Source organism: Haliotis cracherodii, unplaced genomic scaffold (assembly GCF_022045235.1).
Source record: "Haliotis cracherodii isolate W230 unplaced genomic scaffold, xgHalCrac1.p SCAF_9, whole genome shotgun sequence".
Classification (NCBI taxonomy): domain Eukaryota; kingdom Metazoa; phylum Mollusca; class Gastropoda; order Lepetellida; family Haliotidae; genus Haliotis; species Haliotis cracherodii.
Window position 1 is genome coordinate 52,436,370 of NW_027266343.1, and position 23,958 is coordinate 52,460,327.

Genomic DNA, 23,958 nt, shown 5'->3' on the forward strand with positions numbered 1-23,958 from the left:
CCATATGTGTATTGCAAAACATATTTAATGCATAGAAGATACTTAGCTCTTTTAAGAACTGGAGGTGCAAAAAGTTACATAAATGTTGGAAGATGGAAAAATGTTGAAAAAAGTAAACAAATCTGTCAGAACTGTAATATAAATGAGCTAGAGGATGAATTCCACATAATAATGAAATGCCCATGTTTTAATGATTTGAAAAATGATTTTGTACCAAAGAAATATTTAAGGAAATGCACATCCAAATGTTTTGTTAATTTAATGAATGATTATGATCCAGCTATAGTAGAAAACTTGCTAAAATTCTGTAAAGCTTCACTTGTGAGGAGAGCATGTTATCATTAATTACTTTACACTACGTTATCATTGAATATATAAGTATGATGAACCGCCATCACCTTGATGGAAAATTTGTATTTTTGTATACTTTGTATATGGGCCTGAGGCCTCAAGTACAAATAAACAGATTGATGATACAAAAAGTCCCCTTAATCGAAAAGTATATGCACTTCCCGTTGAATTACATCACTTGCGGTTGGGGAAATATGCATATGCAGTGTGATTACTAAACAGAAAGTCCCATTCTTCTAGCCACATCAACAAGAAAGTTACATGCAGAAGCATACAGGGGTGGAAGTTTGCCAGTTGGTTGAGTGCTCGCCTGTGTGCACTTTATGAGCATCACATTGAACTCCTTGGCATCCCAATGAATGGTTATGGCATGGTCTACCATCCCTACCCGCAGTGTTCAGACTTGTTTCTTAAGTTTGTCTAGCAGTATCTGTCATAGTTACCTTTATGATTTTCAAAGAAGACAATTGAATATTTATGGCATGGTCTACCATCCCTACCCGCAGTGTTCACACGTTTCTTAAGTTTGTTTAGCAGTAACTGTCATAGTTACCTTTATGATTTTCAAAGAAGACAATTGAATATCTATGGCATGGTCTACCATCCGAACCCGCAGTGTTCACACTTGTTTCTTAAGTTTGTTTAGCAGTAACTGTCATAGTTACCTTTATGATTTTCAAAGAAGCCAATTGAATATTTATGGCATGGTCTACCATCCCTACCCACAGTGTTCACACTTGTTTCTTAAGTTGGTTTAGCAGTAACTATCATACTTACCTTTATGATTTTCAAAGAAGACAATTGCTTGTCTTGGTTCCTCAACAATGTCCACCTTTTCCACAAGACTTTCTATGGTATTCCCTGACTTTTTACTTTCAAAGTAGTATTGTAGTGTGTCTGTGGATGTCCTCGCCGTGATGCCAGTGACTTGGATACAGTTGGAGACCGGCACTGCAGACAGTTCCAGGAACCCCCCTTCCAGGGGATGCTTCCGGCACACACGCTGCTTCTTCTTCAGTTCTGAGAGAAGGTGAAGGACAAAAAGTCACATACACTTTTCTGAATAAGTATGACATATTTTGGTCTATATTGGTACATTTTATTTTTATAAAATACTTATAGATTAAATATATCTATCTCTTTACACCATAAAAACAATTTCAAGCATGTTCAAAAATTTTACAAATTCACACTGAATATTCAATACCCATGGCCACTTATAATAAAATGGCATTTTGTTCAGATTCAAGACATGGAAATGTTTGTTTTGTATCTGTAGGTCCAAGTAGTTATCATTGGGTGATTTTTAGAGCTTGATTGTTGTTGTTCCTGAAGACAACATTACCTAAATATGGTACATATATGGCTGTAAAGTTTATACATAACTTACTCAAAGGACCTTGATGTAGATCTATATTAACAAGAACAGATCCAGGTTCCTCCCCGTACACAAGATCCTTGGGATGACAGGCCAGTTTATGCTTCAGGAACTTCATCAAGGTCTTTTTAGTGGTCTTCTCTCGGAGTCCGGTGATGAAGAATCTGTCATGATACTGTGGCCGAGGGGGAGGAGGGGTGGGGGGTCTGTACGAACTCACCAGCAGCTTGTGCCCATCCACAGTGTGGTGTCGCTTGGCAACAACAGCTTTTGCTTCTGTCAAACAAAACCGGGGTCAGAACTGAATATATACATATTGGAGATAAACTGTGTGTTGTTTTTAAGAAAACATTGTTTATTGTTATTACGGATGCGCTTTATTTACCCAGTGCTAATAAGTGGTGCTATTTGCTGTTTGATTGGATTAAAGCAAGGATATGTATCATTCCACTGGGGATGGGGTGGGGGGAGTTACATTGATTTTGAGTCCCAATTTGGGCTAGGGGTCCCAAAATGAGTAAGCATTTTGAGATTTAAAAAAAATGAAATAATGTATATGTATATAACAGTTCTAAATATAGGCTTGGCTCGGAAAGTAAATTAGCTCGTAATTGTGTTTCAGAAATTAGCACCGGTGTACGTAAGCTGAAAAACTTCATTGGGTATTTCCGCGTGCTGTTTTCAAACAATCGAGTTTTTCATTTAATGCATGCGTTTCTGTATGCAAGTTAATTAAAAGTTGTTGGGTTTTGAATAGTTTAGCGGGATATTTTATGCAAATACTCTGCTTATCTGTAGCTCTGAGACTACATACCAATATGTTTGTTTGTGCATCGAACCAAGCTAATATCTCTTGAATTCTTCATATATTAACCAACAATTATACTATTTGTTATTCTTTCATCAACATGTATATATATACTGATAAACCGATTGAATGTTGTACAATACTGCTGGGCCTAAAATAAACCCACAGGTACCGAAGCTCACCTTTACTGTATTAATAAGTACATGCTATATCTTTGTATTGAAATACTAACCATTTGATGTCAAGCATGCAACAAGAGATGTCTAATCTGATATTTTGACATTTGTAAAATGAAAGATACTGAATAACAACTAAATACACAAAGACAGTGAGTCGATAGATTACCAAAAGTATGGTTAAATATGGTCATATTGAGAAACTAGTCTTGTTGCATTTTGGTTCCAATTTCAAAGTTTCTCGGTGACATTATCAGATACAACTCTTTTGATCACCTATATTGTTCACATACACCTTTGTTCTAAATTAAGGACAGTCGAGTCTTGTTAATTTGAGTCTCGTTAATCCGTCAATCGGCTTTATCAGACACTAATCATGGGAATCGATCAAATCAATGCTATTTAGACCAGTTAATCCGATTTGCAAGGAAATAGCAAAATCACTCATTAATCAGTTTTGTTAATCCGACACTGTGATCAACATACTCCGTGGCGACTTCCATCCCAGACTATGCTTTTAAAAGCATTTTGAATCAAGTCCTACAGCCCGTAACAGTAGTTTTGTGTTAAGCTTTAGAGGTTGCATGATTAGGAAACATATTCCGCTAACAACAGGAACAATGTAACATAACAATATGAATATTTCATTTTTCATTTTCGTTATCTATTGTGTAGTTGTCTGATTTTCAATCACAAATGTTGATATTGCTAAATTTTGTTTATCCGACACACTCGCTAATCCGACATAATCATATGCAACCAACCATGTCGGATTAATGGGACTTGACTGTACCTGTTGCGCAGTGGAACTGAATATTTGAGCGTGGTTTAACTTAAATGAAAACTAATCTTAAATTTGAATGACTTACCTTTTTTGAATGAAGGGAATTCCCTTGACCTACATTGCAGAATATGTGACTGATTGATGGGTTTTTATTTTCCTTCAATGCAACATTAATGTCATCATTATAAATCAATTTATTTGAAAACTGTCAATTTATCTAAGCATTTCCAAACTGTGACATACATGTTTTCCTTTAGTTAAAGGTATTCTGCAAAAATAAACTGTTACAATTTACAATCAAATCTACTATGTTGATGTTATTGTTCACATAAGAATGTTGTTATACCCAGAGTCACCGAGCAACCATCCATCCCCAGGATTCTGCTCTAATTTGGTGTCAATGTTGCTGTTGGACAGCATGAATGCATCATGAGTTGCCCCTGGCCATCTACAGACAATGTTTTTGAAACTGAAATAGTGGAAATATATTTTCATTATCTCTATTAATGATCTCCTAGAACGGGTCAACCATTTTCTAAATGTTATATTGGAGAGATGGTGGTGTTACTGCTTCAAACCATACAATTGTTATTGTTGTTGTTTTTACAAACAACCAAATAAACATATCATTTTCATTCCTTCCATCTTTTCGAATATTCACTTAAATTATTTTTTAAACAAATGTTGATATGTTTAATCCCGCAATCACACATGGTAAGTTAAATTGAAAAGAAATCCAATAATTTTATACTACTTTAATTAATAATTTTAAATATCATTGTCACCAATAATTCCAGGGAGTAATTAATTAATTTGTGTACATTTGCTGACATTGACATTGATTACTTTTACATCTAAGTCATGGATTTGATATTTATTTCATTTTAAAAACATATTTCTTTCACATTTCATTCTACTGACAGAACAATGTGTGTATATTCATCACAAACTGTTAATATTATGATTAAGTAACCTTATAGGAACCCCTTCCTTAAACCTTTATTGTGCCCCTTCGATGTCATTGGCTGGGTTTATTGACAGGGGGCGCAATTGGGTCATGGTCAAGGTCAACTATGCGAGGCGGTACATTTAATGCGATCGTGGCGATGTATGAAATAGCAGTATGTATCTTTCTCATTCAATATACAATTTCATTACTATTACAAAACCGTGTACAATTACCGGAGATCAGCATCACATATTGCTTTAATATTGATGGCATGGTAACCCTTACGGCACATGTAAGCGACCTCATCATCATGCGGTGGTCTAATAATAGCGATCAGCGTGCCATCGATACACCCTATTATATTGGGGAACCCAGCTATGTCATAAAATCTTTCTTTCGTGTTTTGACGGGTTGTGGCATCGTTTGGAAAGTGTATCAAATTCAGATGTTTGCACAGTAGATTTATGGTTTTGTGTACCACCCTCAATACACTAGGTTGACTGACGCCGTGCAGGTCCCCGATTTCAGACTGAAAACCACCTTTTGCCAAGTATCGTAGAGTTATCAAAACATGCATTTCGGGTGATAGAGGTACTGAACGCTTGGTCGGTCGTTCGAGGTGGGACTCGCAATAATTTGCATGATGGCATGCCAATTTATCCTATATCTGGATATAAGCTGCGTGTCATCTAGCGTGTCCAGCTGACTCGTCCTGTCACGGAATGTTTTCTTCCTCGAAGGTGTTAGGGTTGATTGCTTTTCTCTATCGAGAAGCCCGAGCAATAGGTAGGACGCCATGATGCATACCTAAGACAGGTTTACGACAGGTCAGACCCTGTCTTAATTTTTGTCTTAAACTTAAGATAGCTTAGCGCTAAGACAGCTTCGAGAATAGACTTAACTAAGACGTTTTTCGTCACGACATATTTACGCCAATCTTAGCGCTAAGACAGCTTCGTGAATAGGCCGCCAGCTCTCGAACGAACTCTGACCAACCAACTAACTGATGCGCGCTACCGCCTTATATTTGCTCACAACCCTCACATTTCACGTGCAGTCACAGCCATACGTTGGTGTGTTCAAGCGATGCGATCTGGTGCGTTTTGGAGAACAGATTCTTTTTTTAAAACTAACACGAGTGCACGCGAAGCGCGATCTATAGGCTCTGGGTGCGTTTTGGAGCACATATTTAATGAACAGACATGTCTTCAGAACAGTACCTATTATACCTACAGTTGCTTAGGGCTGAGACGAGTCCAAACTTACTACCCGGGTACCCTGCCTCCTATTACCCGACCCTACCCGGGTACCCTGCCTCCTATTACCCGACCCTACCCAGGTACCTTGCCTCCTATTACCCGACCCTACCCGGGTACCCTGCCTCCTATTACCCGACTCTACCCAGGTACCCTGCCTCCTATTACCCGGCCCTACACGCGTACCCTGCCTCCTTTTAACCGACCCTACCCATGTACCTTGCCTCCTATTAACCGACTCTACCCAGGTACCCTGCCTCCTATTACCCGGCCCTACACGCGTACCCTGCCTCCTATTAACCGACCCTACCCAGGTACCCTGCCTCCTATTACCCGACCCTACCCAGGTACCTTGCCTCCTATTACCCGACCCTACCCGGGTACCCTGCCTCCTATTACCCGACTCTACCCAGGTACCCTGCCTCCTATTACCCGGCCCTACACGCGTACCCTGCCTCCTTTTAACCGACCCTACCCAGGTACCTTGCCTCCTATTAACCGACTCTACCCAGGTACCCTGCCTCCTATTACCCGGCCCTACACGCGTACCCTGCCTCCTATTAACCGACCCTACCCAGGTACCCTGCCTCCTATTACCCGACCCTACCCAGGTACCCTGCCTCCTATTACCCGACCCTACCCAGGTACCCTGCCTCCTATTACCTGGCCCTACCCAGGTACCCTGCCTCCTATTACCCGACCCTACCCAGATACTCCTCCTCCTATTACCCGACCCTACCCAGGTACCCTGCCTCCTATTACCCAACCCTACCCGGGTACCCTGCCTCCTATTACCCGACCCTACCCGGGTACCCTGCCTCCTATTACCCGACCCTACCCAGGTACCCTGCCTCCTATTACCCGACCCTACCCGGGTACCCTGCCTCCTATTACCCGACCCTACCCAGGTACCCTGCCTCTTATTACCCGACCCTACCCAGGTACCTTGCCTCCTATTACCCGGCCCTACCCGGGTACCCTGCCTCCTATTACCCGACCCTACCCAGGTACCCTGCCTCCTATTACCCGACCCTATCATGGTACCCTGCCTCCTATTACCCGACCCTACCCAGGTACCCCTCCTCCTATTACCCGACCCTACCCAGGTACCCTGCATCCTATTACCCGACCCTACCCAGGTACCCCTCCTCCTATTACCCGACCCTATCCAGGTACCCTGCCTCTTATTACCCGACCCTACCCAGGTACCTTGCTTCCTATTACCCGGCCCTATCCAGGTACCCTGCCTCCTATTACCCGACCCTACCCAGGTACCCCTCCTCCTATTACCCGACCCTACCCAGGTACCCTGCCTCCTATTACCCGACCCTACCCGGGTACCCTGCCTCCTATTACCCGACCCTACCCAGGTACCCTGCCTCTTATTACCCGACCCTACCCAGGTACCTTGCTTCCTATTACCCGGCCCTACCCGGGTACCCTGCCTCCTATTACCCGACCCTACCCAGGTACCCTGCCTCCTATTACCCGACCCTACCCAGGTACCCTGCCTCCTATTACCCGACCCTACCCAGGTACCCTGCCTCCTATTACCCGACCCTACCCAGGTACCCTGCCTCTTATTACCCGACCCTACCCAGGTACCTTGCCTCCTATTACCCGACCCTACCCAGGTACCCTGCCTCTTATTACCCGACCCTACCCAGGTACCTTGCCTCCTATTACCCGACCCTACCCAGGTACCCTGCCTCCTATTACCCGACCCTACCCGGGTAACCATGGTAGGTCTCAAGAGATGTCTCAAAATGTCTGATTGGGAATTTTTTTTAACCATAACCCTGGCAAACATATTTAGATACATGTATTAAACAATCTGGTCATGCATACACTGAAGTTGACTTAAGTTAGTCTATATCTTTATTCAACCATATGAAAAGTCAGAAGGAATGGGTGCATAGTCAGAAAGAAATGCGAACATTAGTGACTTGTAGTGTAACCATAGAGTTCAAGATAATTTTTGTCATTAAACATTAAACATTATATTACGTGACTAACCACGGGTCTGGGTAGTCCTGTGGGTACCCAGGTCCTACTCAGTACCCACCCGACCCGGATACCCGAGTTACCCGTTCCAGCCCTACAGTTGATGCCATGTTGACTTTGTATGGCAGATAGGGCTATTGAACTTGTAACAGCAGTTTGGATGATACATTGTAGTGTGCAAGTAGAAGTACCCAAAATGAACAATCAGTAGCTTTATACTTAGCAGAAAACTCTTAAGCATTAAACACAAAAAAAATAAATAAAAAAATTGAAAAATATGAAAAGGCAAAAGGTGAGTAAGTGGTCATTGCTCCTGTAAAGTTTAATGCAAAAAAAAGTTTAAAGTTTAATGACCTGTACCGTATGTGTTGATGAAGTTCACAACATGGCTACATGGATATTCTATACCAACGCTATTTGGGTGAAATAAGTCATACCTTCAGGAGTTTCAAAAACAATATATTTTGCATGTTCTTGTACATCTGGAAAGATCTCCCTCACTTCAGACCCCCCACTCCTCTTCTTGTTCTCAAAGTACATGGTCAGTACTTCATCATTTGTCTTCAATCCATATTTCTCCACTTTCACAACTGTTCCTTCTTTCTTTCCTTTCAAGACAGTATCCATGGTAACTAAACCTGGCTGTTTGGAAGGGAGATATTCAAAGACTTCAATCTTTTTTCCATCTAGTAGATGAGGAGCTTTCTGTAGAACCCTCTCTACGGCTGAAAACAAATTGCATACACATGACTACTACCTAGGACCAGTTCAGTCAGTGCGAGAAACCCTTACCAATTATTTCACAGAGTAAGTGAGTGAGTGAGTGAGTGAGTGAGTGAGTTGGGTTTATCGCCGCTTTTAACAGTATTCCAGTTATATCACGGTGTGTCATCCAGTTATATCAGAGCGTGTCAGCTTAAAGTGGGAGGAAAGCCCGAAGTGATGCTGGTCTTAGATGTTTACCACTTAGATGAAACCCACGAGCACGGGTATGGTGCTGACAAACCTAGAAACATATTCAGGGTGGACAGGGATTCGTCCCACAATCATAGGTTTCTGGCATTTCCAAGGGACGCAACTCTGCACAGCGAATCGCGGTGCCTTCGATGACTGGGCCACCTGTGCCCCCCTCACACATAGATATAGATGAGATGTTTTTCATCGAAATCATTTCTATTTGGGATAGAGTAATATACAAGTTTTGCAGTGTTCTACCAGTATCATATGGCAGTCATATTGGATTTGTGGCCATATTGGATTGTTTTAGGTGGCTCCATATCTGAACATATTTGGAATGTCATTACCTACAACTGTGCCAAGTTTCATGCTTTTATCACAAAGTGCACAACTGACCCCATATCTGCCACGAAACAGCTGCACTATTAGGTTTGTACAAACAAATGTCAAGTCTTAGCTTGTGTTTTCATTCAGATTTTAATGTAAAAATTTCAATTGCATTGAAGATTTGACTTAGTTTATTTTTGTGCTAGGGTGGTTCACGACTTCACTTCAAGTGAAAACAATGCAGGTTTTCACTGCACATTCAATATGAAATAGCAATTAGTATGCAACAGAGTAAGGTAAGTACTAAGTACAAAGGTGTTTCTTTTACTCCAGAAATCATGCTACACATTTAGGACCAACTAATTTAGCCTAAATGAACTGAAAAAGAAAGGTGAATACCCAATAATAATATCTACCTGGTCAAGTAAATAGTGAGTGAGTGAGTGAGTTGGGTTTAACGCCGCTTTTAACAGTATTACAGTTATATCGCGGCGTGTCAGCTTAATGTGGGAGGAAAGCCCGAAGTCATGCAGGTCTCAGACATTTACCACTTCGGTGAAACCCACGAGCACAGGCATGGTGCTGACAAACCTAGAAACATAATCGGGGCGAACCAGGATTCAAACCCACAATCATAGGTTTCAGGCGTGCCCAAGGGACGAAACTCTGCACAGCGAATCGCGGCGCCTTAGTCGACTGGGCCACCCGTGCCCCCTCAAGTAAATAGATGCTAATCATGTCCATGTGCTGGTCATATTTCAATCATTTAATTCTTTTGTTTACCACATATAGAAGCGTCACAACTGAAGTTACACAGACGGAAGTGGATATATTTGAGAACCAAATCCTGCAAAACTTCTATTATGACTTTCTCTGTGATGATTGATGTTTTGAAGTATGGTGGCCTTGACCTTCCACAAAGGTCACAAAAAGTCTGTTCAACTGTAAACTTTTGTCCATGCGGTCAAAGGTGAATATCCAATCAAAGGTTATTGGGATCACAAGTTGCTTGATCCTTATCTAATGACCTTCTTTTGACTATATTATTTGTTGTAGCTACTATTGGCTATATTCTAGTTAATTACACATATTTCACTTCATGCATCTTTAGATTTTTACCTTTGCTTTTGAATCAACTCATGACATGTCAAAACAATCATGTCAATAAAGGTACAAAATTATGACATGAAAACTGATTCCTGCTGTCGTATTGAAAAAAGATATTTGTCCCTTTACCTGATTGATCTAGGTTATAATGGTTTGATTAAAATTTGATAGATTCATTGTTTAATCAAACCATTATAACCTACTTTCAATCGCAAATGCTTAATATGAATCAAATATTTCTGTAGCTAGTAACGGTTAAAGTTCTTCAGGTGTTTCACTTACCATCACCTTCCACAAAGTAGATAAGAGCTGTTGCTGAGTCTCTGTCAATCTCCACGATTTCCACCTCTCCTCCTCCGCTTCGTCGCTTGTTTTCAAAATAGAGTGTCAAAGTGTCTTCACTCACAGTATTTGCCAACCCTTCCAAAAGGAGAACAAAGACACTGTCATCTTCTACATCATTATCCGGCTCATCATCTTCTTCTGAAACAGAAAGAGATATCGTCAAACAGATTCAAACATGTCAAATTCCAAAGCTAAGTAAAAACTTTACTTTTGTTGTTGACAGGAAACATGCTTGAAAAAAATTGTTTCTCATATTAAATGTCACAGAAAATAGGGTTATGATGGACTGTGTGACTCATCAACTGACAACATTAATTCATATTCATGAAAAAACATATCCCATTCCAATTTTCACATAAACCCAATTACGTGGATCGATGCTCATGGTATTAATCACTGGGTTGTCTGGTCCAGACTCGATTATTTACAGACAGCCATCATATAGCTGGAATATTTCAGAGTGCGGCGTTAAACAACAAACCAAAAAAAACAAAACATAAGGCCCACTGTTTTGTATTACAATTATCTGACACTTTTTACAATAGAATGTTGTCAGTTCTCATACATAAATCTTCACCACATAAGTACTTCAGCGTGAGGCTGAACATATCTACAGGAAATGGCTTCACGGTCTATGTAGAGATCATACTTTAACTTCATCGCAGGTTTGACCTTACAAGTAGGTCACTCACTTCCTTCACAAGATGGCCTCACCAAAATTGACAAAGCATTAAAGCATTGCCACCCACATGGCGCTGCTTATTAATCTGAGTGAGTGAGTAAGTTTGGTTTTACGCCGCTTTTAGCAATATTCCTGCAATATCACGGCCGGGGACACCAGAAATGGGCTTCACACATTCTACCCATGTCGGGAATCGAACCCGGGTCTTTGGCGTGACGAGCGAACGCTTTAACCACTAGGCTACCCGACAGCCCCTTATTAATCTGAAGATGTATACATGGTACATACACTCTGATTTGTAACAAATATATGTACCATAATAACTGAAATCTATTGGCATCAAGATAAATGAACACTTTCTCCAAAGTATAATCCTGACTTCAATATTAATCTATGAATCCTTTGAATATGGATTGATACACACTAATTGAAATATTGGCCAATTGCAAACCTGCAATATCAATCCTGACTTCAATATCAATCAATGAATGCCTTGTATACGGCATTATATATACCAGTTGAAAGTTGACCAATTACAAACCTGCAATATCAATCCTGACTTCAATATCAATCTATGAATCCCTTGGATATGGTATTATATATACCAGCTGAAAGCTGACCAATTACAAATCTGCAATATCAATCCTGACTTCAATATCAATCAATGAATCCCTTGTTTACGGTATTATATATACCAGCTGAAAGCTGACCAATTACAAATCTGCCATATCAATCTTGACTTCAATATCAATCAATGAATCCCTTGTTTACGGTATTATATATACCAGTTGAAAGTTGACCAATTACAAACCTGCAGTATCAATCCTGACTTCAATATCAATCAATGAATCCCTTGGATATGGTATTATATATACCAGCTGAAAGCTGACCAATTACAAATCTGCAATATCAATCCTGACTTCAATATCAATCAATGAATCCCTTGTTTACAGTATTATATATACCAGCTGAAAGTTGACCAATTACAAACCTGCAGTATCAATCCTGACTTCAATATCAATCAATGAATCCCTTGGATATGGTATTATATATACCAGCTGAAAGCTGACCAATTACAAACCTGCAATATCAATCCTGACTTCAATATCAATCAATAATTCCCTTGTTTACGGTATTATATATACCAGCTGAAAGCTGACCAATTACAAATCTGCAATATCAATCCTGACTTCAATATCAATCAATGAATCCCTTGTATACGGCATCATATATACCGGCTGAAAGTTGAGCTATTACAAACCTGCAGTATCAATCCTGACTTCAATATCAATCAATGAATCCCTTGTATAAGGCATCATATATACCGGCTGAAAGTTGACCAATTACAAACCTGCAGTGAGGTACAGTTCTTCAGTTGCTGCCTGTTTCCGGTGGCGAGCTGATCGCGAGGGAAGAGTGTACTGGGAAACCTGGAGAGAGACTCCTTGTATCTGGTGACTCCTCTGAAGCACAGCCTCCACATCTGAGCAAAAAACATACAAAAGACACCATATTACCTTTGTCAGTGCTATACTAACTGTTGACACATATCAACAAACAGTAAAATAACAACAGTACCACGGGTACAGAAGCTCACCTTTATCCAACCACATAAAACCTAATGAGTGAGGATGTGTCAAAAGATGTGTATAAGAGATCCTTAAATCTTTTATTCTTATAATAGTTTGTGATGCCTCTTGTTGAATGACCACATTTATTGTTGCATAAGCTGATACAAGAAAAATTATGACGAAGTCGTATTCCACAATTATATTTCCCCAAAATCTGAGATTTTATATAAATGAATGTAATGAGACACAAAGTAACTATTTCATTTCTTACTAAAAAAAAGTTAGATAATGACATTGATGAGACAAACCTGATAGAAAGTTACAACCTCATTAACCTTTCACACGATCAGATTCACCCAAGATGTAGATGATGAAAGTGAAATAAAAAATGAGAAATGAAGTATTCTAACAGCCAAACAATGAAAAACAGTTACACCAGCCTGTACAGTCTTTGGAATAGAATGAGTAAGCTTGGGTGAGGTGAGGTGAGGTGAGGTGAGGTGAGGTGAGGTGAGGTGAGGTGAGGTGAGGTGAGGTGAAATTGGGTTTAACGTCGTGTCCGAGATTATTGCACTTATATAGCGACGTGCATGCACGTGTGTGTGTGTGTGGCTGCTTGTACTAGCCCGGACTGATGCCGATTTATAGTGCTAGCCCACTGAGATACCATGCCGCAGTTTAACATGAATACCCCACTCAGACACAGTATACTGACTCCGAGCCGACCAGTCCTTGTTTAATCCCCTTAATGCCGAGCGCCAGACAGGGTAACAACAAGTACCATCTTTTAACGTCTTTTGGTATGAAGCGGCCGGGGATCGAACCCCGGACCTTCCGCTCTCCGGGCGGATGCTCTACCACTAGACCACGGAAGCGGTTTAGTAAGCTTGATCACATGATCAAGATGCACAGGAATTAGGCAGTGCACAGCCCTTTGTTAGTGGTGGTAGCCATGATTACGTCCCGTATGTGGTGGGGTGAGGTGTTTTTGAAGCTGGAAACATGCTTTAGGGTTGCAAGAAAGAAGGATGAAATGCAGAGTTTGATGTACATATGAATACACAATTTATTATAGAATTTACAAATTGTGAAAACTTATCCTATTTCCCACTGTGCATATATCCCATGGTTAGATGGTGGGGCGCAGATACCCTAGCCTGTCAAAGACCTCAACTATGAGATGTACACAAGGCAGCCAGTCCTAAACCATGATCCGATCCAATGATCAGGACAATGTACAGGTTCATCAAAAATGAAAAAACTTGTGTATGGGTTGCTGCTGAAAAAACCCTTTGCACTACTCAGACGTACTTATCATGAGGTCGGGTACTCATGTGCCCTGTGTTTTTGCACAGGACGCCGTTCTTTACTGAATGAACAGCTGTGTAGCATGGAACTACGGCATAGCTTGTTACCACCCCGTAGACGAGAAAGAGCAAATCACCAGACCAGACTGAAATTTCTTCAAGACTGCCCCCAGTCTTACATCCCTCAGACATGAGGTGTAGCTTGGCATCTCTTTTCACACTTCACTAAAGCTATCAACCATGCCTGCAGCAGTTGAGTACTCCAGAACAAGGGGAAAACGATCAACAACTCACCCTGAGATGAGCGGGAGCGGATCATCCCTGGCCTGGACTGTGTGCCCGGACACTTACCGGTACATTCCTGAGACATAAAGTGTATCATCAGCATTAGCATCTTTTTTTTTGCTTCGTTAAAGCTATCAACCACAACCGCAGTGATTGACTATGCTAGAACAGGAAGAGGAACGATCAGAACATGATCAGAACGATTAATCTTCAAACCAACAACTCTGTACTAGCAATATCCATAGTCAGAGGTTAGCAAGCTGAGGGTTCAAGACACTGCCAAAACGGCCGCGTCTGCATGACTTAACTAAGGCATGAAGTTCCGATACTGTGGAAATCTTCCAACCTGTGGTTATGGCAATCACTGAGTTGCTAGCAGCCAAATAAGTAGTGAACATAGAACCTTTCAGCTTTCTTTATGACCTCAAGTGCTGACGGTATTCTGTTGAGTCGTGGCCGTAGTCAGGGAATGAATGTCCTCAGACTTCCAATAACCTTCAAAGGCCTTCAACTTGTGATCATAAAGAGCCTTAGTGCAAGCCACACTTCAATAATCTCCTTTCTCAATCAGGAGAACATCAGTCAGGATGCACGTAGGACCTCTGCCCAATGTATTATTGCAAACACCACCATCTTGAACTCCAGGTTGGTGAAGTGAAGATTTTGTTCGTCTGCAGAGTAAGGCCCTGCCAGCCTTAGATCTAATAGATGTGGGGCGGTCAGGTAGCCTAGTGGTTAAAGCGTTCGCTCGTCCTGCCGAAAACCTGGGTTCGATTCCCGACATGGGTACAATGTGTGAAGCCCACTTCTGATGTCCCCCGCCGTGATATTGCTGGAATATTGCTTAAAGCGGCGTAAAACCATACTCACTCACTCACTCAATAGATGTGATCCCCAAACGGATCATTGAAGAGTTGGCGAATAGGTGATACGTTGGTGTGAACAGCGTCAAGAAAACTCCTTCGCTGATGTTCGATTCCTGAAGCCATCACCGAAGGTCATGGTGTAATGACATTGGGAGTTGAATCTTGATCTTGCAATTGTGTCAAAGGTACTAGTTTTTGTATCTTCATCCACCTGTCTAGACGAAGATGACCATGGTTGTTTGTATAGCTGTACCATTAGCTGGTCCTCCCAGGGACAGGATTGCAACAGGTGGTGATGTCGCCCAAAAAAATGCAAGAGTAAGTCCCATACCACATGAATGAGGACTATTGCTCCCCTGATATGAGCCTCTTCAGACGCCTTAGCAAGCAAGGGCTACTGTCATCGGGATGGCTTCTGTTGCTGATAAGATAGTATATGAGATAGTTTCCAACCATCTATGATGGAGGTGTGAGATGACTGTTTAGGGTTGATTGTCTGTATAATCCTGCTTAGGTCATAGGAAGCGGCAATGGAGTCCATTCCATGATGCTGACTCAAGGTCCCTGCAGTTTTAGCGTTAATTCTCCCAAAGCAAGAGAAAGCCATTACAAGTGCCAAAACATGTTATTCATTTTCAAAAATAAAACCTAACTTCATGATAAAGGATGATCTTATGATCTCTAAAAATGTGAAAACAGTGTGTCTAATAGTTGCTGTGGAGAAATGAGTTTCTGTGGTAGTCATTTGCAAACCTGACACAGGTAATGTGGAATTCTACCAAGGTTAGAAGAGAACTTAAAGGCAACATCCATCAATCAAGATAGTGTTGTATGCTGTCGAATATGCTGTCGTATATATCCATCATCCATGGTACCATATGTACATGGTACACAAAACACACCTTCAACTTGGTCTGCAGGACAGTATTAATTGTAATCTAGTACTATCCAGGGCCTACACTTCATCTGACAGACAATAGATGATCCCCAGTTCAGAGGAGAAGAGATTTTTATTTTCAGTGCTAACGTAGGGCCAGACTGATGAACAACAGAATAATACCAGAATGTAAGCTTGCTTAGGTGAACTAACACCCATGATACAAATTCATGTTTATCATGTCAAGGTGAGCTGAAATAGATCGATCATACCAACCGTCAGGGTTCTCAAATGTGACAAGGACCACACCCTCCTCTCTTCTCTCCATGGATTTCACATCTCCTCCTCCACTCTTCTTCGTGCTCTCAAAGTACATCTCCAGGAAGTCATCAGCCATATCTTTGCATCCTGTCACTACTATTGTGTCTGGTGAGACAACAGGTGGTGGCGTTGGTGGCCTGGGTTTGTACCGGGAGACGTCAACATCCTTTCTTTGTATTTTGTGAGATCCCCTCTCTAACACTCTCTTGACATCTTGAAACAAAGCAGACACACAGATATTTATAAAGTACCCTTGTGATTCTTTAATAAGATTTTGGCATGCTGTGGTTGCGCTGAATGTCCAGTGAATAAATGGAGACTGAGTTAACCATCGACTCTGCTTTCTGCAGAGAATTCTATTGGATATGGTTGGTTGGTTGGTTGGTTGGTTTGTTGTTTAACGCCGCACTCAGCAATATTCAAGCTATATGACGGCGGTCTGTAAATAATCGATTCTGGACCAGACAATCCAGTGATTGATATCATGAGCATCAATCCACGCAATTGGGATCGATGACATGAATCAACCAAGTCAGCGAGCCTGACCACCAGATCCCGTTAGCCGCCTTTTACAACAAGCATAGTCACCTTTTACTGCAAGCATGGGTTGCTGAAGACCTATTCTACCCCGGAATCTTCACAGGTCTATTGGATATGGAAAGGGTTTTGTGACTATATTTACATAGCCTCACTAAGACTCCAGACTGTCGACCAAAGACAGTTTCTGCTTCCAACCTTGGCCTGGCTCATCTCAATGAAACATCATGATTGCGAGAGTGTTGATTTGCGAGTTCTATGTATTTGATGAAATTGTCGGTGTGTTTCATGAAAAGGGTTTCATTTGATTTGATCTTATTCAGAAATAAAAACATCTGTTAATAAGCCATTAACGCTGATTAAACTTACCTTCAGGGTCTTCAAATGTGAACTAACACCCATTTCATTTCGCAATGTAAGACCCGTTTTATCACAATATAGATCTTGATTATCGATCAGATCGTCCTGACTCGGCACCACCATTTTGTGTGAAGCAAACGTAAGTGATACGAGAGGTGGAATCTGATTGGTCCATAGCTAGGAGAGGCTTAGAAATGGTAATAGCCACTGGTGGCGCTACGTTCGAGACCAGTAATTCCAGCCTAGTTGGGCAAGGGTGGAAACTGGACTTTTATAGTCAGTTAACTCTCTTGCCTCGGGAAGATGAAATTCAAGTTGATGATGTCAAGGTCAGCTGAAATAGATCGACCATACTAACCTTCAGGGTCCTCAAATGTGACAAGGACCACACCCTCCTCTCTTCTCTCCATGGATTTCACATCTCCTCCTCCACTCTTCTTCCTGCTCTCAAAGTACATCTCCAGGAATTCTTCAGAGATTCCTCCACAGCCTGTCACTAGGATCGTGTCTGGTGAGACAAGAGGAACTTCTTCTTCTTCAGGGGATGGCGTTGGTGGCTTTGGTTTGTACAGGGTGACGTCAACATCCATCCCTTGAATCTTGTGAGATCCCTTCTCTAACACTCTCTTGACATCTTGAAATAAAGTACACCTCTGTATTACATGGACAACCATCTTACTTTAAATATGGGGGTTGGTTCAGTATTCAAAAGAATCAGAGCTACCTTACGAAAGGCCATTCCAGTGAACTTGACCTTCCATGAAGATCATGACTGACCTATTTCACTGCTATATCCTATGTTCAAAATTCCATCCTACTACAGAGAGCACTTCTTGAGTTGTAGTCACAAGGAAGAAAAACAAAACCTCATGCTTAAAAAAAAGAAAGAACTGATTCTCAGGCAATGATGTTTGAAAATAAAGTGCGGGCAGGCGGTGGTTGTTTTGGGGGGGGCTTGTTCAAACTCTTATGTAACCAAATAAACAGTTGTTTACCAACAACCCAGGAAAGGGCCTCCCTACATAAACAAGCATACAAACTCCTATTGTCGCCATGACCATAACATGAGAAGGCAGTAAAGCAGTGCACATGTAAAGGGAAGTAACTGCATGCTATATTAGATCGCAAGAATTATGATACTAATTTTTTAATTTATATTTTTTTAAATAGAAATAAAAAAGAACATGCCGCGAACTTCATAATGATGCTGGTGGTGCCTGAGAACCAGGACTATTATTTTATTACCTTGTTATAATATCCCAATTCACACTGCATGCATCGGGATGCTTAATTATCACATCAGTGTGATCAGATATGTGTGAAAATACTTCAGGAAATATCACCAAAGTATGGCAGAATGAATTTGCAGTGAATAAATGGAATTGCTAATATAGCCCCACACCACACTCCAGACTGTCAACCACGTGTGTGGAGACAGGCTTTACTAATATGGCCTCACTCCAAACTGTCAACCACGTGTGTGGAGGCAGGCTTTACTAATATAACCCCACTCCACACTCCAGACTGTCAACCATGTGTGTGGAGGCAGGCTTTACTAATATAGCCCCACTCCACACTCCAGACTGTCAACCATGTGTGTGGAGGCAGGCTTTACTAATATAGCCCCACTCCACACTCCAGACTGTCAACCACGTGTGTGGAGGTAGGCTTTACTAATATAGCCTCACTCCTCACTCCACACTCCAGACTGTCAACCACGTGTGTGGAGGCAGGCTTTACTAATATAGCCTCACTCCACACTCCAGACTGTCAACCACGTGTGTGGAGGTAGGCTTTACTAATATAGCCCCACTCCACACTCCAGACTGTCAACCACGAGTGTGGAGGCAGGCTTTACTAATATAGCCTCACTCCACACTCCAGACTGTCAACCACGTGTGTGGAGGCAGGCTTTACTAATATAGTCTCACTCCTCACTCCACACTCCAGACTGTCAACCACGTGTGTGGAGGCAGGCTTTACTAATATAGCCTCACTCCACACTCCAGACTGTCAACCACATGTGTGGAGGCAGGCTTTACTAATATAGCCTCACTCCTCACTCCACACTCCAGACTGTCAACCACGTGTGTGGAGGTAGGCTTTACTAATATAGCCCCACTCCACACTCCAGACTGTCAACCACGTGTGTGGAGGCAGGCTTTACTAATATAGACTGACTCCACACTCCAGACTGTCAACCACGTGTGTTTTAGGTAGGATTTACTAATATAGCCCCACTCCACGCTCCAGACTGTCAACCAAGTGTGTGGAGGCAGGCTTTACTAATATAGCCCCACTCCACACTCCAGACTATCAACCATGTGTGAGGAGACAGGCTTTACTAATATAGCCCCACTCCATACTCCAGACTGTCAACCACGTGTGTGGAGGCAGGCTTTACTCATATAGCCCCACTCCACACTCCAGACTGTCAACCATGTGTGTGGAGGTAGACTTTACTTCCAACCTTGGTCTGGCTGACCTCAATCAAGCATGATGACTGGTGTTGATTTCCAATGTGTTCTATGTATTTTGGGTTATTATGGGTGTGTTTCATTACAAGGAGTTAATTTCAGTTTTGATCTTATCCAGAAGTAAAAACATCTGTTAATTAGATAACAAATGTCTTGGCTGCTCCAGATCCTCAGGCCAAGAACTTACCTTCAGGGTCTTCAAATGTAACAAGGACCACATCCTCCTCTCTTCTCTCCATGGATTTCACATCTCCTCCTCCACTCTTCTTCCTGCTCTCAAAGTACATCTCCAGGAATTCATCAGAGATTCCTCCACAGCCTGTCACTATAATCGTGTCTGGTGAGACAACAGGAACTTCTTCTTCTCCAGGGGGTGGCGTTGTTGGCTTTGGTTTGTACAGCGTGACAACTGTGTCTGGTATTGCCCCGAGAGCTTCATCACATGTTGTGGAGACCTCAGACCGTAGCATCTCTGGTGGGTATCGACTCACTTCAATACGTGTGTCCGATATTGTGTGTGTCACCTTCTTCAACACTCCCTCCACAGCTAGCAATGGTGCACCAATATTAAACAATTACTAATTTGCATTAACAATTTTGGACTGTATCGTCATTTTCTTGGTTGATGGCTAGCAGAAATATGTGAAAAAAGCTCTTAAATAATCTAATTTGTCCTTTTTCTGTTCACTGCCCACCAAAGCCACAATCCAGAATACAGGGGTATTGATTGCCTGTTGTTTAACGCCGCACTCAGCAACATTCCAGCTATATGACGGCGGTCTCTAAATAATCGAGTCTGGACCAATGATTAATCCAGTGATTAATATCATGAGCATCGATCCATGCAATTGGGATACGATGACATGCCACAACGAAGTCGGCGTGCCTGACCAGCCGAACCCGTTAGTCGCCTCTTACGACAAGTTGCTTTTTACGGCAAGCATGGGTTGCTGAAGATCTATTCTACTCCGGATCTTCACAGGTCCTGTATACATAAAGTTAGGAAATATTGAACAGGTATCATTCTACATTCTAAAACATTGATTATCTGTGATGTCTGTATCAAGGACACTAATGCATGTGCATTCTCTTTTGGTCAAGCCTTCTTCATCTTCAGGATATACAAGTCAAGATTCAAATAATTGTACTGAACAAAAAAAGTTAGGGATGCCGAATACTTTTTTGTAGTGAAAACTAAGAACAATTAAAAAACAAATATACATGATCCATAACTTTTTTGTTCAGTATATTTATATCAACTGGCATGAAACAAGACAAGACTTAGGTTTATTAATCTATCATGTTCCCGCCCCGCTGAAACCAAGGCCTACATAGGGTACATTCCAGTCCCTTGTGCTATCTATAGAGTATACCCTACCCTCTGGATGTGCAAACTCCACCACGGCTGTTCCATCTTCTCTGTTAATCACATTGACAACAGGGCCCCCTCCCGATCTGCGGCGGTTCTCGAAGTACAGACTGATGCTGTCATTGCTGAGGGAGGCAGGTAGTCCTTTCACTTCAATTTTGTAACATGGAGTGATTTCTGGAAATATACAAAGGCACTTGTGTAGAACAATATGGTTTAGAATAGCCTCACAACCTTACAAATATCTTTATCAAACCTCCACATCAGAATGATGAGATCTGATTGGTCCACATGATCATGATAAAAAATACTGTGTAACCCGCCTTGGAGGGTCATAAATTTCTCAGCGGGGGAATAAATCTTTTAATACCTCACCGCGAGCACTACAGGCTGCACCTGTATTTCTGAGAGACAGAATAAAACCTTTACACCCGCTTCAAAGTAAAAAGCTGCACACTTTTTCTGAGCCAATGGATTTCACGTGACATAGCACAAACTAACCTAAGCTTAATCAAGCAGCTGTTTTTTTATAAATTGGGAATTTATTTGAATTATTTTATAATGTCATATTTAAACATGTCGGCAATATAAATTTGTTGTAGCGGGATCACGAGGGATCATACTGAGGTCACTCACAAGTGATCATGCATCTTAAATCTTCAAATTCTAATCATAAATTCTCAAGTTATAGCATTTCCCATTTTCTTTTTACCAAAACATTCCAAGGGTCATATAGGAGGTTCATAAGGTAGGAAGTCTTCAACATTTGTCATAAAAAAAAACACAAAAAAAACATAAAAAAACAATTATGCCAATCATGGTAACTGGAAGTCAAATTTGATCAAACACACCAAGCAGCCTCCATTGTGTTATTATAATGGAATTCACATTGCGGAACAGTATGGAATGAGTCTTAGTTAGTTATAATAATTGATTAGAGATCATATAATGAAGGATGAAGTTTAGCCCCTATAATTATGACACTTCAATAACTAACTGAAACTTTATGTCTCATCAGACATGTCAGAAGAGAAATATCAGTTAAACCTACCATGCCAATAGGACCAGCACTACTTATAGGTGCGTTATTCTCAGTCATATTGAATACAGAGTGCAAACCTTCAATAATCTACCCTGGAAGATATCTACCTGTTGTATCAGCACCTTCAGTTGACCTATCCCGATCAGGGTTCCTTGCTTTATCGCCTGTTTCCGCAGGGTTCGTGACCCCTCCATCGTCTGTTCCAGTCCTGTCAGGTACGGCGGCAGACACTGCATCTTTGATGGCAATCTTCTTTTCCATGTCATACTGATCTGAAATACAGTGAATAGAGATGCCTCACACATCTATCATTAAGCATACAACCCTGAAATAACCTTGTGCAATATGATTATCACAAATGTGGTTTCTATGTTGCAATGTTATATTTTCTGTGAACATAATATAAAAGTCTTTTGAAAGAATCAGTATGTTTTAAAGACTTAAATTAAGGGATGGATATTTTTGCAAATTGAAAAATGATTTTCAATTTTAATCTGTCCATATCGCACACAAATGTTCAGCAACCAGAAACCGATATGTAAGTCACCCATATGAACATTCATTGTGAATCTCTTGAACTATACAGACAGCCACCGACATTTTGGTGGACAAACTGCAAACAACAAGTGAGCTACCTACTAGGGCTGGGCTGAGTCCAAATTTACTACCTGGGTACCCACCCCACTATTACCCAACCCTACCCTGGTACCCGCTGTAGGTCTCAAGAGATAGGTACAATATGTCCAACTGGGAAACGTTTGACCGTACTCCTGTCAAAAAGTATTTAGATACAGGTAAAAAACGATCTTGTCATGTATACACTGAAGTAGACTGAAGTTTTATATTTTTGCAAACATATGAAGTCAGATGGAATGTGTGCATCATCAAAAAGAAATGTGAACATTTGTCTCTTATAGTGTAACCATAGAGTTCTAGATAAATTTTCCCATTAAACAACATAATCACCTACAACCTACCCTGCCCCAGCCCTACTACCTACCCTGCTCCAGTTCCAGCCCTACAACCTACCCTGCTCCAGTTCCAGCCCTACTATCTACCCTGCTCCAGTTCCAGACCTACAACTTACCCTGCTCCAGTTCCAGCCCTACTATCTACCCTGCTCCAGTTCCAGCCCTACTATCTACCCTGCTCCAGTTCCAGCCCTACTATCTACCCTGCTCCAGTTCCAGCCCTACTATCTACCCTGCTCCAGTTCCAGCCCTACAACCTACCCTGCTCCAGTTCCAGCCCTACTATCTACCCTGCTCCAGTTCCAGCCCTACTACCTACCCTGCTCCAGTTCCAGACCTACTACCTACCCTGCTCCAGTTCCAGCCCTACTATCTACCCTGCTCCAGTTTCAGCCCTACTACCTACCCTGCTCCAGTTCCAGCCCTACTACCTACCCTGCTCCAGCCCTACTACCTACCCTGCTCCAGCCCTACTACCTACCCTGCTCCAGTTTCAGCCCTACTACCTACCCTGCTCCAGCCCAACTACCTACCCTGCTCCAGTTTCAGCCCTACTATCTACCCTGCTCCAGTTCCAGACCTACTACCTACCCTGCTCCAGTTCCAGCCCTACAACCTACCCTGCTCCAGCCCTACTACCTACCCTGCTCCAGTTTCAGCCCTACTATCTACCCTGCTCCAGTTCCAGACCTACTACCTACCCTGCTCCAGTTCCAGCCCTACAACCTACCCTGCTCCAGCCCTACTACCTACCCTGCTCCAGTTTCAGCCCTACTACCTACCCTGCTTTAGTTGCAGCTCTACTACCTACCCTGCTCCAGTCCTACTACCTACCCTGCTCCAGCCCTACT

General features: G+C 41.8%; 1 protein-coding gene across 1 annotated transcript in view; it reads right to left on the minus strand.

Moving 5' to 3' along the window:
* Positions 1 to 23,958, minus strand: part of LOC139452998 (protein mono-ADP-ribosyltransferase PARP14-like) — a 67,529-nt gene that overhangs the window by 34,616 nt on the left and 8,955 nt on the right. Inside the window, exons 2-11 of the mRNA XM_071234628.1 lie at positions 22,244 to 22,408; positions 21,104 to 21,271; positions 19,913 to 20,272; positions 17,607 to 17,882; positions 16,307 to 16,564; positions 12,476 to 12,607; positions 10,380 to 10,580; positions 8,144 to 8,431; positions 1,742 to 2,005; positions 1,129 to 1,371 (exon numbers count right to left, since the gene is read on the minus strand). Of these exons, the coding sequence (XP_071090729.1) occupies positions 1,129 to 1,371; positions 1,742 to 2,005; positions 8,144 to 8,431; positions 10,380 to 10,580; positions 12,476 to 12,607; positions 16,307 to 16,564; positions 17,607 to 17,882; positions 19,913 to 20,272; positions 21,104 to 21,271; positions 22,244 to 22,408 (2,355 nt within the window). The remainder of the gene's footprint in view (positions 1 to 1,128; positions 1,372 to 1,741; positions 2,006 to 8,143; positions 8,432 to 10,379; positions 10,581 to 12,475; positions 12,608 to 16,306; positions 16,565 to 17,606; positions 17,883 to 19,912; positions 20,273 to 21,103; positions 21,272 to 22,243; positions 22,409 to 23,958) is intronic.